This window comes from Littorina saxatilis, linkage group LG2, assembly GCF_037325665.1.
Source record: "Littorina saxatilis isolate snail1 linkage group LG2, US_GU_Lsax_2.0, whole genome shotgun sequence".
Classification (NCBI taxonomy): domain Eukaryota; kingdom Metazoa; phylum Mollusca; class Gastropoda; order Littorinimorpha; family Littorinidae; genus Littorina; species Littorina saxatilis.
The window spans coordinates 8906948-8921947 of NC_090246.1; the positions used below are offsets into that span (position 1 = coordinate 8906948).

Genomic DNA, 15000 nt, shown 5'->3' on the forward strand with positions numbered 1-15000 from the left:
AGAGAGAGAGAGAGAGAGAGCGACAGAGAGAGACAGAGACAGTGAGATAGAGAGAGACAGAGAGAGTGAGAGAGAGACAGAGACAGAGAGACGGCAGAGAGAGGGGAGAGAGAGAGAGAGAGAGAGAGAGAGAGAGAGAGAGAGAGAGAGAGAGAGAGAGAATCAGAATCAGAATGTTTATTTGCGAAAACTCATATTGTTTATAGCAAAAGGATGCTGGGGGGTTGGGTGATCGAACGATCCACGTACATCAGTGTACACATTGGCACTTTCTGTCTGTTAAACAAAAACAATGCATCGTGATTCGGTCCGAAGCATCCAACTTTTAAACCAAGTCGGGAAATAACTTTTCCGTTTCGAACACGGTATTGTTCCATATCGATCGCGGTTTGTCACAAACACACATGAAATATGTGTGCCCTGTAGTTTAGCGACAACAGTCAGTCTGGCATGGCACGGAGGTAGCACTGTACCAGTGTAGACACGACATGAAGGTCAGTAGTGAGATGGTCGATTTCTTCTCCAAAGACGTTGCGGTCGACTTGGGGCAGACGCCGGTCACACGGGGGCGTTCCCTCCTCTTCTCGGAATGACGTTGTCTGTGCTGTTTCGCAGTCGTATGTCAGGACGTAGTCGTCTCCCCTTCCAATCAGCGTCTTCTTTCCACCTTTTCTTTCGCACACTACTTTTGTTAGAGTGCGGTTCCTCTTTCTGTTAAACAGTTTCTTTGAGCAGTGTGAGGCTAAGTCGTAAACATCATCTGGTTCAAACTCTCGGTCCGTTGCTGCCAGTTCAGCTATAGTGGTTTCGTCGTCTGCTGTCTGTGACGTCACAGCACGACACACCCCAGGGTTGACATTCTCGCACGTGGTTGAGCTTGCAGTGTCACAGTGGGCAGGTGAGAGAGAGAGAGAGAGAGAGAGAGAGAGAGAGAGAGAGAGAGAGAGAGAGAGAGAGTAGGCTTACACAGGAAAAGACGAAACGAAATCTATCAGCAGGGATATATGGACAAAACTTGAATCATGAGAGAGAGAGAGAGAGAGAGAGAGAGAGAGAGAGAGAGAGAGAGAGAGAGAGAGAGAGAGAGAGAGAGAGAGAGGGAGAGGGGGAGAGGAAGGAAGAGCGAGAGAGAGCGAGAGAGAGCGCGAGAGAGACACAGAGAGAGAGCGAGACAGAGACAGAGAGACTTAGACTTAGACTTAGACTTAGACTTAGACTTAGAACATTTTATTCACATAAAGGGTAGACATTTTAGGCCATAGGCTTAATCTTACAATGTGCCCTTTACATTCACACAAACACATATTCACGCGTGCGCCCGACTAGAATCATAGAAACATCAAACATACAGTAATAATAAATGAGAAAAGTAGTAGAAAATACATGAATGGAACATCAATAAAGCAATTACAGAATGAAACATTAATTACGCAATCACACTTGCGCACTCACACGCAGACGCACAAGGAGAGAAAGAGAGAGAGAGATAGAAAGAGAGAGCCAAAGGAAAAGATAGAGACAGAGAGGGGGCAGAGAGACAGAGAACGAAAGAGGCTGAAACCGACAGAGACAGAGACAGAGAGCTTGTTTTCGGAACATCCCCCAGCGGGCGCAGTGGCGTGGTGGTAAGACGTCGGCCTCCTAATCGGGAGGTCGTGAGTTCGAATTCCGGTCGCTGCCGCCTGGTGGGTTAAGAGTGGAGATTTTTCCGATCTCCCAGGTCAACTTATGTGCAGACCTGCTAGTGACTTAACCCCCTTCGTGTGTACACGCAAGCACAAGACCAAGTGCGCACGCCCAACGAACGCGGAGTGAAGCTTAATCTGCTCTCAGAGTATAGTGTGGGGAACCCAAATGGGCAAACGAGCTCACACGTCACCAGAATTTCTGGAACGCTGAAGAAGAAGAAGAAGAAGAAGAAGGAACATCACCAGCTAAATAACAAAGCCAAATATTACGACGTCGTCATTATTGTGGGGTTTTTTCATCTTAGTTTTCCGTTATATCAAAATGACCAGAACAAAAGTTGAAATTGATGATGCGAATACTTTCCCTTTTCCTTCTTTCTTTTGATCTTTCTTTGCTGAAGGAATGCACATAATTATAAGTATGTGTCAATCATGTGAGAATAAAAGTCGCTGGTTCATTTCAATGCTTGTCAGAAAAGTTAGTTCCGCGGAACAATCGCTTGCCGCAGTCTTGTTGCACATGTTAAAGACCGCTTACGTCCCTTTGTTTATATGATCTGACGTATGTGTCAGCACTCATAAGACCAACACTGACACGAACAAAACCCTCAATTTTCATTTTCTCGCCACTCCCTCCCCCCCCCCCCCCCCCCCCCTTATCTTATTTTGTTTATTTATGTGTTCATTTATTTTGCACGGACCAATCAGAGCATCCGTTACGTGAGCGGTCACGTGGCCATCTACGCCAATGTCAACCCAGCGGTCGTGCCCTTGACCCGCTTAGAGGTCATACGGGGCAACACTTCCTTTCGGGATGACCCAGCAGTTCACGGCGTATCGGACATCACACTGCTCATCGCCGTCAATAACCACAGGCAGGTTCTCATGCCTAAACTGAAAGGTATGATGTCTGTCTGTCTGTCTGTCTGTCTGTCCGTCTGTCCGTCTGTCCGTCGGTCTGTCGGTCTGTCGGTCTGTCCGTCCGTCCGTCCGTCCGTCCGTCCGTCCGTCCGTCCGTCCGTCCGTCCGTCCGTCCGTCCGTCCGTCCGTCCGTCCGTCCGTCCGTCCGTCCGTCCGTCCGTCCGTCCGTCCGTCCGTCCGTCAAGTAATTCGTGTCGGTCTCTCTGCCTGTCTGTCTAGTTTAGTCTAGTTTAGTCAAGTCTAGTGTAGTCAAGTCAAGTACGTCTAGTCTAGTCTAGTCTAGTCTAGTCTTGTCCTGTCTAGTCTAGTCCAGTCTAGTCTTGTGTCTTGTTTTGTTTTAACTTATCTTGTCTAGTCTTGTCACGGTGTGTCTGACATCAAACTTCGTATTGCCGTCAAAGATGACACGCACATGTTATTCTCGTGCCCAAACAAAATAATAATAACAATAACAATAATAATAATAATTGTCAGGTAGTACTGGTGTCACATGACTGATGTGAACCAGTTGATTGGCTAATGGCGATGCGCTAAAACTGTTAGCGCACTCTTGGAGTGCGCTAACTTTTCCACAGAGCCGCGTATTCTTCCGCCCTTTGCTTAAGCGAGAGTGTACTCTCATCCTCAGAATTAATTAATGACATGTAGCTTATATTCTCCACAATACCAATGATTAAGACCATAAATTTCCTGCTTTTCAATTAAAGCAGAAGATGGGTTTTTTTCTGACAGATTGCATGTGCCTGTGCCGCAGTTGCCACTCATCTAAAAATAGAACCCGCTGTGTCTAATTTTTCAGTTTCGACTTGCGAAGATTCCTCTCATAATTATGCCATGTTAGTGGCATGTAGTTTATTGTCCACATGACCAAATGATGAGTTAGTATACAATTCCCAGCAGCTAACAGAAAACACAAGTGTTATTCCGATAGCGTAGCAGCAGAGACGGTAGCAGCAAGATCAGCACGTAACAGACTACACTGAAATACGACTGCATCTGTTCAGTAAATGAATGTTTTCCGAATTATTATTTCAAGGCAAGAACAATCGGAATCGAAAACGTGTAGGGTTTAGAACGTTCTTACCATATATAAGACTTATTACCAGCCTGCCTTATGCGTGCAGACTCAGTGCAACGTGACGAGCAATTTTTGTTTTTGAAATGAGACTCAGTGCAGTGCCAGTAGCAGACGACATAAATCCCGCTCGGCAAATTAACATGTTGGGAAAATGTGAACGATAAAACGATGGGGATATAATAAGTGTAGGGTTCAGAGCATTCTTACCGTTCATATTTAGTACCAGACTCCCCGATGAGAGAAGATACCACACGAGAAACATGCCACAATGTGCTTTCCGTCGACCGTGGCAAGGGGCAAAACTCTGCACAGTCAATCTGTCGAAGCTCGATGAAGGTTTCGAAACCAAGAGCACAGTCCTTTCTCCGAGTTTAAATCAGGTCTCTATGAAAGATCATCACTTTTTAGCTTAACACTACACTGGAATTTACCAACAGAAATTAAAACAAGAGTTTGCGTGTGACGAAAGCACGACACACTTGAGACAGCCCACACAAAAGTTGATCCAGTGACACAAACCTGACCACACAGTTACGCCTATCCAAATGCGCGTTGCAAAATGTGCGTTTTGAATCTTCTTTTTTCTATGGCGGTACTGACAATATCGTTATTGAAACAATCCCAGTGCACTAAGGGATTTATAGAGCAAATCTCGAAAATAATTATTGAACTCAGCGCTATGCGCTTCGTTCAATAATGAATTTTCTCGATTTGCTCTATAAATCCCTTAGTGCACTGGGATGTCTCAATAACTTAAATAATAATAATAATAATAATAATAATAATAATAATAATAATAATAATAATAATTGTCAGTAAGTACTGGTGTCACATGACTGATGTGAACCAGTTGATTGGCTAAAGGCGATGCGCTAAAACTGTTAGCGCACTCTTGGAGTGCGCTAACTTTTCCACAGAGCGTATTCTTGCGCCCTTTGCCTAAGCAAGACTGTGCTCTCATCCTCAGAATTAATTAATGACATGTAGCTTATATTCTCCACAATACCAAAATGACCATAAATTCCCTGCTTCTCAATTAAAGCAGAAGTGGGTTTTTTTCTGACAGATTGCATGTGCCTGTGCCAGTGCCAGTGATCTAAAAAAAATAGAAGCCGCTGTGTTTCATCTAATTTTCGCCGACTTGCATAGCCTTCTTCTCATATGCCGTGTTAGTGGCATGTAGCTTATCATCCACATTACCAAATGATGAGTTAGTATACAATTCCCAGCGGCTAACAGAAAACACAAGTGTTATTCCGATAACGTACCAGCTAGACCAGTTTGGAAGACTGACTCGATCGACTCTGTAGCAGACAACACAGAAATACGACTACATCAGTTCAGTAAATGAATGGTTTCAGAATTATTATTTCAAACCAAGAACAATCGTAATCGAAAACGTGTAAGTTTCAGAAAGTTCGTACCATATATAAGATTTATTAGCAGCCTGCCTCATGCGTACAGACTCAGTGCAGACTGCAGTCGTTCCATTGCCCAGGTTGGCAGGTAGCCTAGCAGACGACATTAACCCCGCTCAGCAAATTAACATGTTGGGCAAATGTGAACGAAAAAACGATGGGGATATAATACGTGTAGGGTTCAGAGCATTCTTACCGTTCATATTTAGTATCAGACTCCCCGATGAGTGAAGATAGAACACGAGAAACATGCCACATTTGTTTTGAAAATGTGCGAACCGTCGAGTCCCGCTTTGAGTCAATTCAAGGGGAGTCACTCCGCATAGTCAATCCGTCGAAGCTCGACTGGAGGTTTCGAATCGCAAATAATGAAGAGCCTTTCTCCGAGTTCAAATGAGGTCTCTCTGAAAGATCATCACTGTTCAGATTAACGCTACACTGGAATTTACCAACAGAAATTAAAATGCGTGTGACGAAAGCACGACACACTTGAGACACCCCACACAAAAGTAGATCTTTACTGTGCACGACCTGACCACACAGTTATGCCTATTCAAATGCGCATTGCAAAATGTGCGTTTGGAATCTTCTTTTTTCTATGGCGGTACTGACAATATCGTTATTGAAACAATCCCAGTGCACTAAGGGATTTATAGAGCAAATCTCGAAAATAATTATTGAACTCAGCGCTATGCGCTTCGTTCAATAATGAATTTCTCGATTTGCTCTATAAATCCCTTAGTGCACTGGGATGTCTCAATAACTTAAATAATAATAATAATAATAATAATAATAATAATAATAAATGAGCATTTATATAGCGCAACATCATAACTTTACAATTATGCTCTTTGCGCTTGACACATTTAAAAATAAAACACAGTTATACAAGCATTCAACAACGCTTAATTAAAAGCATACACCATCAAACATACATTACTAAAGATTCTTCCACTAACTAAGTAATAAAAACATGAATAGAATAGGTAGTGAAAAACAAGGAAATATCAGCTGAATACCCTCAATACCCTTAAAAAGGCGGTGTTATGTCTGTCTTTCTGTCTGTCTGGCTGGCTGGCTCGCTGGCTGGCCCGTCCGTCTGATTGTCAGTCCATCCGTCGGCCTGCCTGCCTGCCCGTCTGTCTTTGGAATGATTACCCTGTTGCAGGGCGGGGATGTAGCTCAGTCTGTAGCGCGCTGGATTTGTATCCAGTTGGCCGCTGTCAGCGTGAGTTCGTCCCCACGTTCGGCGAGAGATTTATTTCTCAGAGTCAACTTTGTGTGCAGACTCTCCTCGGTGTCCCGCGAACACCCCCGTGTGTACACGCAAGCACAAGACAAAGTGCGCACGAAAAAGATCCTGTAATCCATGTCAGAGTTCGGTGGGTTATAGAAACACGAAAATACCCAGGATGCTTCCTCCGAAAGCGGCGTATGGCTGCCTAAATGGCGGGGTAAAAACGGTCATACACGTAAAAGCCGTGGGAGTTTCAGCCCATGAACGAACAAACAAAAAAACCTGTTGCTTCTCTGATTTCTATCGATAACCATCCCCTAATCTGAAAGGTGTAGCATGTGGCTGACTGGCTAACTGGCTGACTGGCTGACTGGCTGACTGGCTGACCGGCAGCCTGTCTATTTGTCTGCTAGTGCAACATAGGCTGCATAATAGAGCCTTTCACCTGGTGAACTATCCGTTCATTTTTTTCTTCCAACAGAGGTGTCATCGGGCAACGTGCTAATTGACTTCAACACGTCACCAGACCTGTGTTACCTGGACACCATTGACTGGTCACACATCGTCAGGGAGGGCACCGTCCATATGTCCTCCAACAGCGCCACATGTGAGTCGTTAGACTGACGTTTTACCTTAACATTCGTTAGAAGTGAGGTATTAAGATTTGCGTGCAAATAACGCCACTTGTGTGACTCCAGACGGACGTTTTACCCCTTTAAAACCACTTGGAAATGAGAGACTACGATTGGCATGCGTCCACGTTTTCAAACAACACCTTTGAGTCACTAGACTGACGTTTTACCCATTTAAAATGTATTACAAATGAGAGACTAAGATGGACATCCGTCCACGTTTTCAAACGACGCCACGAGACTAAGATTGGCATGCGTCCACGTTTTCAAACAACGCCACTTATGAGTGTCACCAGACAAATGTTTCGCCCATTTAAAATGTATTAGAAATGAGAGACTAAGATTGGCATGCGTCCACGTTTTCAAACAACACCTTTGAGTCACTAGACTGACGTTTTACCCATTTAAAATGTATTAGAAATGAGAGACTAAGATTGGCATGCGTCCACGTTTTCCAATTACGCCACTTATGTGTCACCAGACAAATGTTTCGCCCATTTTAAATCATTAGAAGTGAGGTAGTACATGTATAAAGAGTGTTGTGCGTCCACATTTTCAAACAACGCCATTTGTGAGTCGACTAGGTATCGTTTGCCTGTATCGTCAAAAAAAGGTCATGTTACAGAAACATGAGAATAGGAGACATTATTACCAGCTCACAATCAAATATTAAGAGTATGTGTTTGTTTGTTTGTTTGTTTGTTTGTTTGTTTGGTCTTATTCGTTGAAATCACAACAAATCTCAATGTCAACCAATCCAAAACCGCGGCTGGCTCTTACCCGGTTGGTAACTTTGTCGTGCACCTCGGCCATGGCAATGTTCATGGGAGAAATAGTCACCTGGCTGGCTATAGTGGAAAGGTTACTTTTGGTGGTCACATTAGATATTATGTTTTTTGGAAAGTTCGTTTTATTTGCAGCCACAGTTCGGTAAACGACAAATGGCTAAACCCAACCACCTAAGAATGAGAAGCGTTTTTGTAACATGGCCCATATTCTGCAAAAATGCAACCATGACGCAGGGGGTAGGTTACAAAAAACCGTCATGTACCGCTTGACTGCATACGGATATAAGCAAATTATACCTTAAACGAAAGCTAAAGATTTTTGCCATCAGACAGCAAGTAAAATGCCTAATTCGTATACACAGTTTTATTTTTAACAACATCTGTATAACATGCGGACGACAAAACAGGAAATGCCATTTTCTCAATCGATATGTATAGCTAACTGAACGTCTGGATGAAACCGCAATCAAAAACATCTTGAAAATTGTTTATTCTCACAGCTAGAATTATTTTACATCAACAATTGTTAATTTACCGAGGAAAACAACAGTCACATAAGATACATAATGGATGATTTTGAATCAACTCCGAAAACCGAACCGGATCGAAGCAAAAAAGAGTTTACACATACACAGGCTTGAAAAAGGATAATTTGGTTCAATCTGTTAGATTTTTACCCATAACGTTAAAGATCAGCTTAATATAAAAGGAAAGTGATCATTGTAATAGGATTTTGCTATCGCAAAATAATTCAACTTCCGGTTTTACCACATGGCGTCCATAATATTATCAATTTATTACATAGCGTGCATTTGTCAGAAATTATACTAAATGTTAGAAGCGATCTTAAAGTGAAAGTAACGTTTAATAAAAGTATGCGCATTTATTTATTGATTGATATATGACTAAAATAATGGACATGTAATTTAAACGTACAAAACGACATTTTGTACACTACCTCTCTAAAAAAAACGCGACTATGACCGACCGATATGTATGTGTAAATTAGGTCATTGTTAGTGATGAAAACGGGTTTTCTTTAAAAGATAACACGCAAACTGTGAAGTTCAAGCCCATAAATGATTTTAGTACGACTTCTTCAAAACAGGTTTGTTTTTCACTCCACCAGTTTCAGTTTTAATAAAATATATGTATTATAGCTCTCATTTAAAAAAAAACTTATCTGCAATTCACTTAACCAAATACACAATGAACCCAGAAGGTATTAGAGTGAGACATTTTACAGTGAAATATGTTATGATTCCCCTTATTTCAAAATATATGCATTTTAATTGGCAGACACGATTCACGTCGTTGGTACGTGTCCTCTGGTGAGGCAACCGTTAGCATTTTTTGTCGTAAAAATTGACATTTTTAAACATAAATCATGGACAAAAAACTAATTCTACAAAAAGTGCAGGTTTTCTTGGTATAGTCAGTTAAAGCATCTTAAAATTCAAGAAATTGTGCAATTACGTGTATGTATTTGAAATGGCAGAAAATATTGAATGAAAGTGATTTTTGACTGATTGAAACCCTACCCCCACTAACAAAATGTGCCCTGAGATTAGGGGTGTTAGTTGAAGATGAATGAATAATGGCTATGGTTTTCCCCTAAAGTATTCAAAACCTAAACATATACATAGGCAAGATGTTCTACATTAACACAATTAACTTTTTAAACATATACATATGCTTAGTACACGATACTTCCGGTTTTTCTACCGGATGACTTATACATTTAGGGGGTAAACACCTTATCGTAGAAAAAGCTTTATTTTCAAAAAGTGCAAGTAATTATTAAAAATCATACATAATATTTATATATTGGAGTTAATTTTCCTTCGAAAGTCATTTGTTTCAAGTGGCAGACAATGTCAGTTGGAGAGTTACATGTACGTAAAGTGTATAACTGTTGTCTGTGATTAGTGCATTGTGTACACATTGGCACCATTTGATCCTAAATGCTAAACGATGTCGTGATCATACCACAGTTTTAGGATAATTTGCATCGCATCGATTACTAAATTGATGGTAGAATTTCACTGATAAATTCTCTTTCCGGTAGCGTCAGTGCCGTTATCTGAGATAGTAACGTTTTACATGGTTTCACGTTCAGTGGTGAACGTAACGTGTGGTTTAACAAAATTACTTGCACATACAATAGTGAAGTCTGTCTGTGTGTCTTTGTTTGTGTGTTTGTCTATGTCTGTCTGTGTGTTCGTCTGTTTGTCTCTCCCTCTGTCTGTCTATCTCTTTCTCTCTGTGTCTTTGTCTGTCTGTCTGTCTGTCTGTCTGTCTGTCTGTCTGTTTCTCTCTCTCTCTCTCTCTCTCTCTCTCTCTCTCTCTCTCTCTCTCTCTCTCTCTCTCTCTCTCTCTCTCTCTCTCTCTCTCTCTCTCTCTCTCTCTGCGAGGTAGGTGCACTTAAAGAGAAAGCAATACAGAAAGAAGTGCATTTCTCTACCAAGAATGAAGTTTGTCTGTCTGTGTGTTTGTGTGCGTGTTTTTTTGGTTGCGTAAGTGTTTCTCTATAAGCATCTCTACGTCTTTGTTTGCGTACATAAGTGCGTGCGTGCATGTGTGGGGGTTTCTGTGTCGGTTTGTCTCACTGTGTGTATGTCTGTCATTTTGTCGGTATGTTTGTGTATGTCTTTGTGTGTGTGTGTGTGTGTGTGTGTGTGTGTGTGTGTGTGTGTGTGTGTGTGTGTGTGTGAGTGTGCGTGCGTGCGTGCGTGCGTGCGCGCGCGCGCGCGTGTGTGTGTGTGTGTGTGTGTGTTAGAGTGCGTGCGTGTGTGTGCGCGTGTGTGTGTGTGTGTGTGTGTGTGTGGGTGTGTGTGTGTGTGTGACTGCAATTATTCCTCCTTTTTACATTTAGTCAAGTTTTGACTAAATGTTTTAACGTAGAGCGGGGAATCGAGACGAGGGTCGTGGTGTATGTGCGTGTGTGTGTCTGTGTGGGTGTGTGTGTAGAGCGATTTAGACTAAACTACTGGACCGATCTTTATGAAATTTGACATGAGAGTTCCTGGGTATGATATCCCCAGACATATTTTTCACTTTTCTGATAAATGTATTTGATGACGTCATATCCGGCTTTTCGTGAAAGTTGAGGCGGCACTGTCACGCTCTCATTTTTCAACCAAATTGGTTGAAATTTTGGTCAAGTAATTTTCGACAAAGCCCAGACTTCGGTATTGCATTTCAGTTTGGTGGCTTAAAAATTAATTGATGACTTTGGTCATTAAAAATCTGAAAATTGTAAAAAAAAAAAATTTTTATAAAACGATCCAAATTTACGTTCATCGTATTGTCCATCATTTTCTGATTCCAAAAACATATAAATATGTTATATTTGGATTAAAAACAAGCTCAAAATATTAAAAAATTAAAAATTATTATCAAAATTAAATTTTCGAAATCAATTTAAAAACACTTTCATCTTATTCCTTGTCGGTTCCTGATTCCAAAAACATATAGATATGATATGTTTGGATTAAAAACACGCTCAGAAAGTTAAAACGAAGAGAGGTACAGAAAAGCGTGCTATTCTTCTCAGCGCAACTACTACCCCGCTCTTCTTGTCAATTTCACAAAAACAAACAGATAATGGCGTCATTTTAAGTGGCACAAACGTGTACATGAATGCCTTCCCTTTCGAATGATTTACAGTTATATCATTTCTGTCAAGCGGTTTAAGTTTTATGTCCGTTTTATGAACCCAACCCTCAAAACAAGAATAGTAACGCCAAAGAAGGAAAACATACACACAAACCAACGTTTTTCTCACCGGTGGTTTGGAATATTGCCCCAAAACTTTCGATTTAGTGTTGTGGTGTTAAAATCTATCAGAAAAAAGTGTTTGCTAACGTGACGCCAAAAAGTAACCAAAACGGTCCTTAGCCGACTGACTAAAATGCTATGCTTACAGGTCCTCCCTGTTCACGGGCATGCGATCTGGCGGCGAGTTGGAGGGGTCACTGCTGGGGGCGCGCGGATTTTCGCTGTCAACGGCCATCAGGTAAAACAACACCTTGGATTCTTAGAGCTACAGGGTGACCCCAAAAAAATGCAACCCACCAAAATGCTAATGACTTCTACATCTGTTCTTAGAATCACTTCGTTATTTTGTGTACATTAATTTCAGCTTATGCATGACCCTTTCACCAAGTGGCAAGTTTGTAGGTAAAATGGTCTGACTTTTTCTGTAATTTCAAAAAAGGTTTCCAAATTTGGGGATCGAATCAAAAGTACGAGGTTTGACATTGAGCGGATGATTAAGTAACCCGTTATTAGCAAATGTGTGGGTTGCATTTTTTTTGGGGGGGTCACCTTGTGCTTTTATCATGGGTCCTTGCCGTGATTGTCTTCTCCTTCTGTTTTCTGCTCCTAACATAGCTCTGTTGTTTTAGATTTGTTTCGGATTGTCACTGTAGTATTTTTCTAAATGTTGAAAGCGATAATATATGTGACCCTCCACCACGAAATGAGTCGCATGTCACCTCGCGCGGTTCTGCGCTAGGCTTAATACAAGTCCGGGGAGTGTCTGGTAACAGTGTGAGGGTCACCTTAGTCACAGGCTTATAACTTAAACAGTTTTCGCTATTTTATAAAACAGTTTTCACCACTGGATAGAGCATAAAAAACTCTTTAGAAAAATGTACAAATATGAAAATCATGCAAAGGTGACATGCGACTCATTCCGTGGTGGAGGGTCACATATTTAGAAATGGTTGATTTTGGTAGGAAATCCATTCACGGAAGAATGAGTTTCAATGAAAAGTTACGCCGGGGGTCCAGGGGGCCGCGTACGACCACAAAACTAATTTCTCTGCAACAGGTCCCAGCCAATGTGCAGAAGAATGCAACGACCGGTGTTCGTACAAAGACCCCAGTGTGTGCTGTCATACCAAGTGTGCAGTTTGTTTCAAAAGTGGTGTTTTAGCGTGAGGGACTGGCCGTTTACATCTCTTTATTTTATCGTACAGGTCCCAGAAACTGTGCAGAAGAATGCGACCAGTGTTCGTACAAAGACCCCAATGTGTGCTGTACTCCTCAGTGTGCAGCATATTTCAATAGCGGTGTTTTGACGTAAGGAACTGACCGTTTTAATCTGAAAAACGGAACTCTCTGTAACAGGTCCCATCCAATGTGCAGAAGAATGCAACGACCGGTGTTCGTACAAAGACCCCAGTGTGTGCTGTCACGACCAGTGTGCTGTGGGATGTACGGGACCCTCGCCGAGACAGTGCATGGTAACTTACAGTGAACCGATAGGCAGGGTGGCCCAATAATTGACACATTCTGAACTGGATTCTACGCTGAACACAAAGAGTTACGGATATTTTTTCAGTGGGTATAGCCCAGGTGTTATACAGCAATATTTTGGTCAGAAGCTAAAGTACATTTAAAGATCTTCCTTTCTTCCGCTCTAAATCAGTTTATTAGAAATCCTGCTTTTTTAAGGGAATTTTTACCGGGAGTGTGTGTCTGAGTCTTTGTTTGGTATTGATAAATGTCAGAAGCTAAAGTACATTATTTTAAAGATCTTCCTTTCTTCCGCTCTAAATCAGTTTATTAGAAATCCTGCTTTTTTAAGGGAGTTTTTACCGGGAGTGTGTGTCATCCAGAGTTGATATCCCCACAAATGTCCATGCTTGTTTCACCTGAAAATCAAGGTAAAGCATGGACCATGACGTACATACACAATTAGGAGCAAAGGAAAATGGGTGAATTTCTGGACTATCCTAAACTTGTATTTAGCTTTTGCGTGAATTCAGTATGCCTTAGGATGTTATCGATCTATCTGATTAATGTATCTACATATCTATCTACCTACCTACCTACCTACCTACCTACCTACCTACCTACCTACCTACCTACATATCTGTCTATATATCTATCTATATATCTGTATATCTACTAAAAAAAAAAATTCAATCATGTATTCCTTTTCTTCCTTTTTACATTTATTCAAGTTTTGACTAAATGTTTTAACATAGACAGGGAATCGAGACGAGGGTCGTGGTGTATGTGTGTATGTGTGTGTGTGTGTGTGTGTGTGTGTGTGTGTGTGTGTGTGTGTGTGTGTGTGTGTGTGTGTGTGCGTGTGTGTGTGTAGAGCGATTCCGAGTAAACTACTGGACCGATCTTTATGAAATTTGACATGAGAGTTCCTGGGTATGATATCCCCGGATGTTTTTTTCTTTTTTTCGATAAATGTCTTTGATAACGTCATATCCGGCTTTTTCTAAAAGTTGAGGCGGCACTGTCACCCCTTCATTTTTCAATCAAATTGATTGACATTTTGCCCAAGCAATCTTCGACAAAGGCCGGACTTCGGTATTGCATTTCAGCTTGGTGGCTTATAAATTAATAAATGACTTTGGTCATTAAAAATCAGAAAATTGTAATTAAAAAAAACAATTTATAAAACGATCCAAATTTACGTTCATCTTATTCTTCATTATTTTCTGATTCCAAAAACATATAAATATGTTATATTCGGATTAAAAACAAGCTCTCAAAATTAAAAATATAAACATTATGATCAAAATCAAATTTCCGAAATCGATTTTAAAACAATTTCATCTCAATCCTTGTTTGTTCCTGATTCAAAAAACATATAGATAAGATATGTTTGGATTAAAAACATGCTCAGAAAGTTAAAACGAAGAGAGGTACAGAAAAGCGTGCTATGCAGCACAGCGAAACCACTTCCGCGCTAAACAGTCTCGTCAGTTTCACTACGTTTTGCACGAGCGGCGGACTACGGTCATTGTGAAAAAATGCAGTGCGTTCAGTTTCATTCTGTGAGTTCCACAGCTTGACTAAATGTAGTAATTTCGCCTTACGCGACTTGTTCTTCTTTCTTCCTTCCTTTTTTTCTTAACCAAAATATTAATTCTTTTTCTACTCTTGTGTTTTTCATTTCAGTTGTGCAAGGATTACCAGCTACAAGATGGAAGCTGCGTGTCGCATTGTCCTTACGAGCCATGGACCAACCCAAGGGGACAGAACTGCATTCCCCTAGAGTAATTTGCCCTTTGTGGGTAGTGGATAAAGTAACTTGCCCTTTGTGTACAGTGGATAGTGGATATGGCATTAAAACTGATCCGTTCGTTGTTGTTTTGTATTTTGTGTTTGCGTGTTTATTTGTTTGTTGTTGCTTTGGGGATAGTGGATATGGCATCAAAACTGATCCGTTTGTTGTTGTTGTTGTTGTTGTTGTTGTTGTTGTT

The 15000-nt window shown here is 41.2% G+C and overlaps 1 protein-coding gene across 1 annotated transcript in view; it reads left to right on the forward strand.

Annotated features, from left to right (window-relative positions):
- LOC138958129 (epidermal growth factor receptor-like) overlaps positions 1-14879 on the forward strand; it is an 18894-nt gene extending 4015 nt beyond the window's left edge. Inside the window, exons 3-7 of the mRNA XM_070329194.1 lie at positions 2397-2589; positions 6824-6949; positions 11691-11780; positions 12899-13014; positions 14696-14879. Of these exons, the coding sequence (XP_070185295.1) occupies positions 2397-2589; positions 6824-6949; positions 11691-11780; positions 12899-13014; positions 14696-14797 (627 nt within the window). The 3' untranslated portion in view covers positions 14798-14879. The remainder of the gene's footprint in view (positions 1-2396; positions 2590-6823; positions 6950-11690; positions 11781-12898; positions 13015-14695) is intronic.
- The last annotated feature ends 121 nt before the right edge of the window (positions 14880-15000 follow it).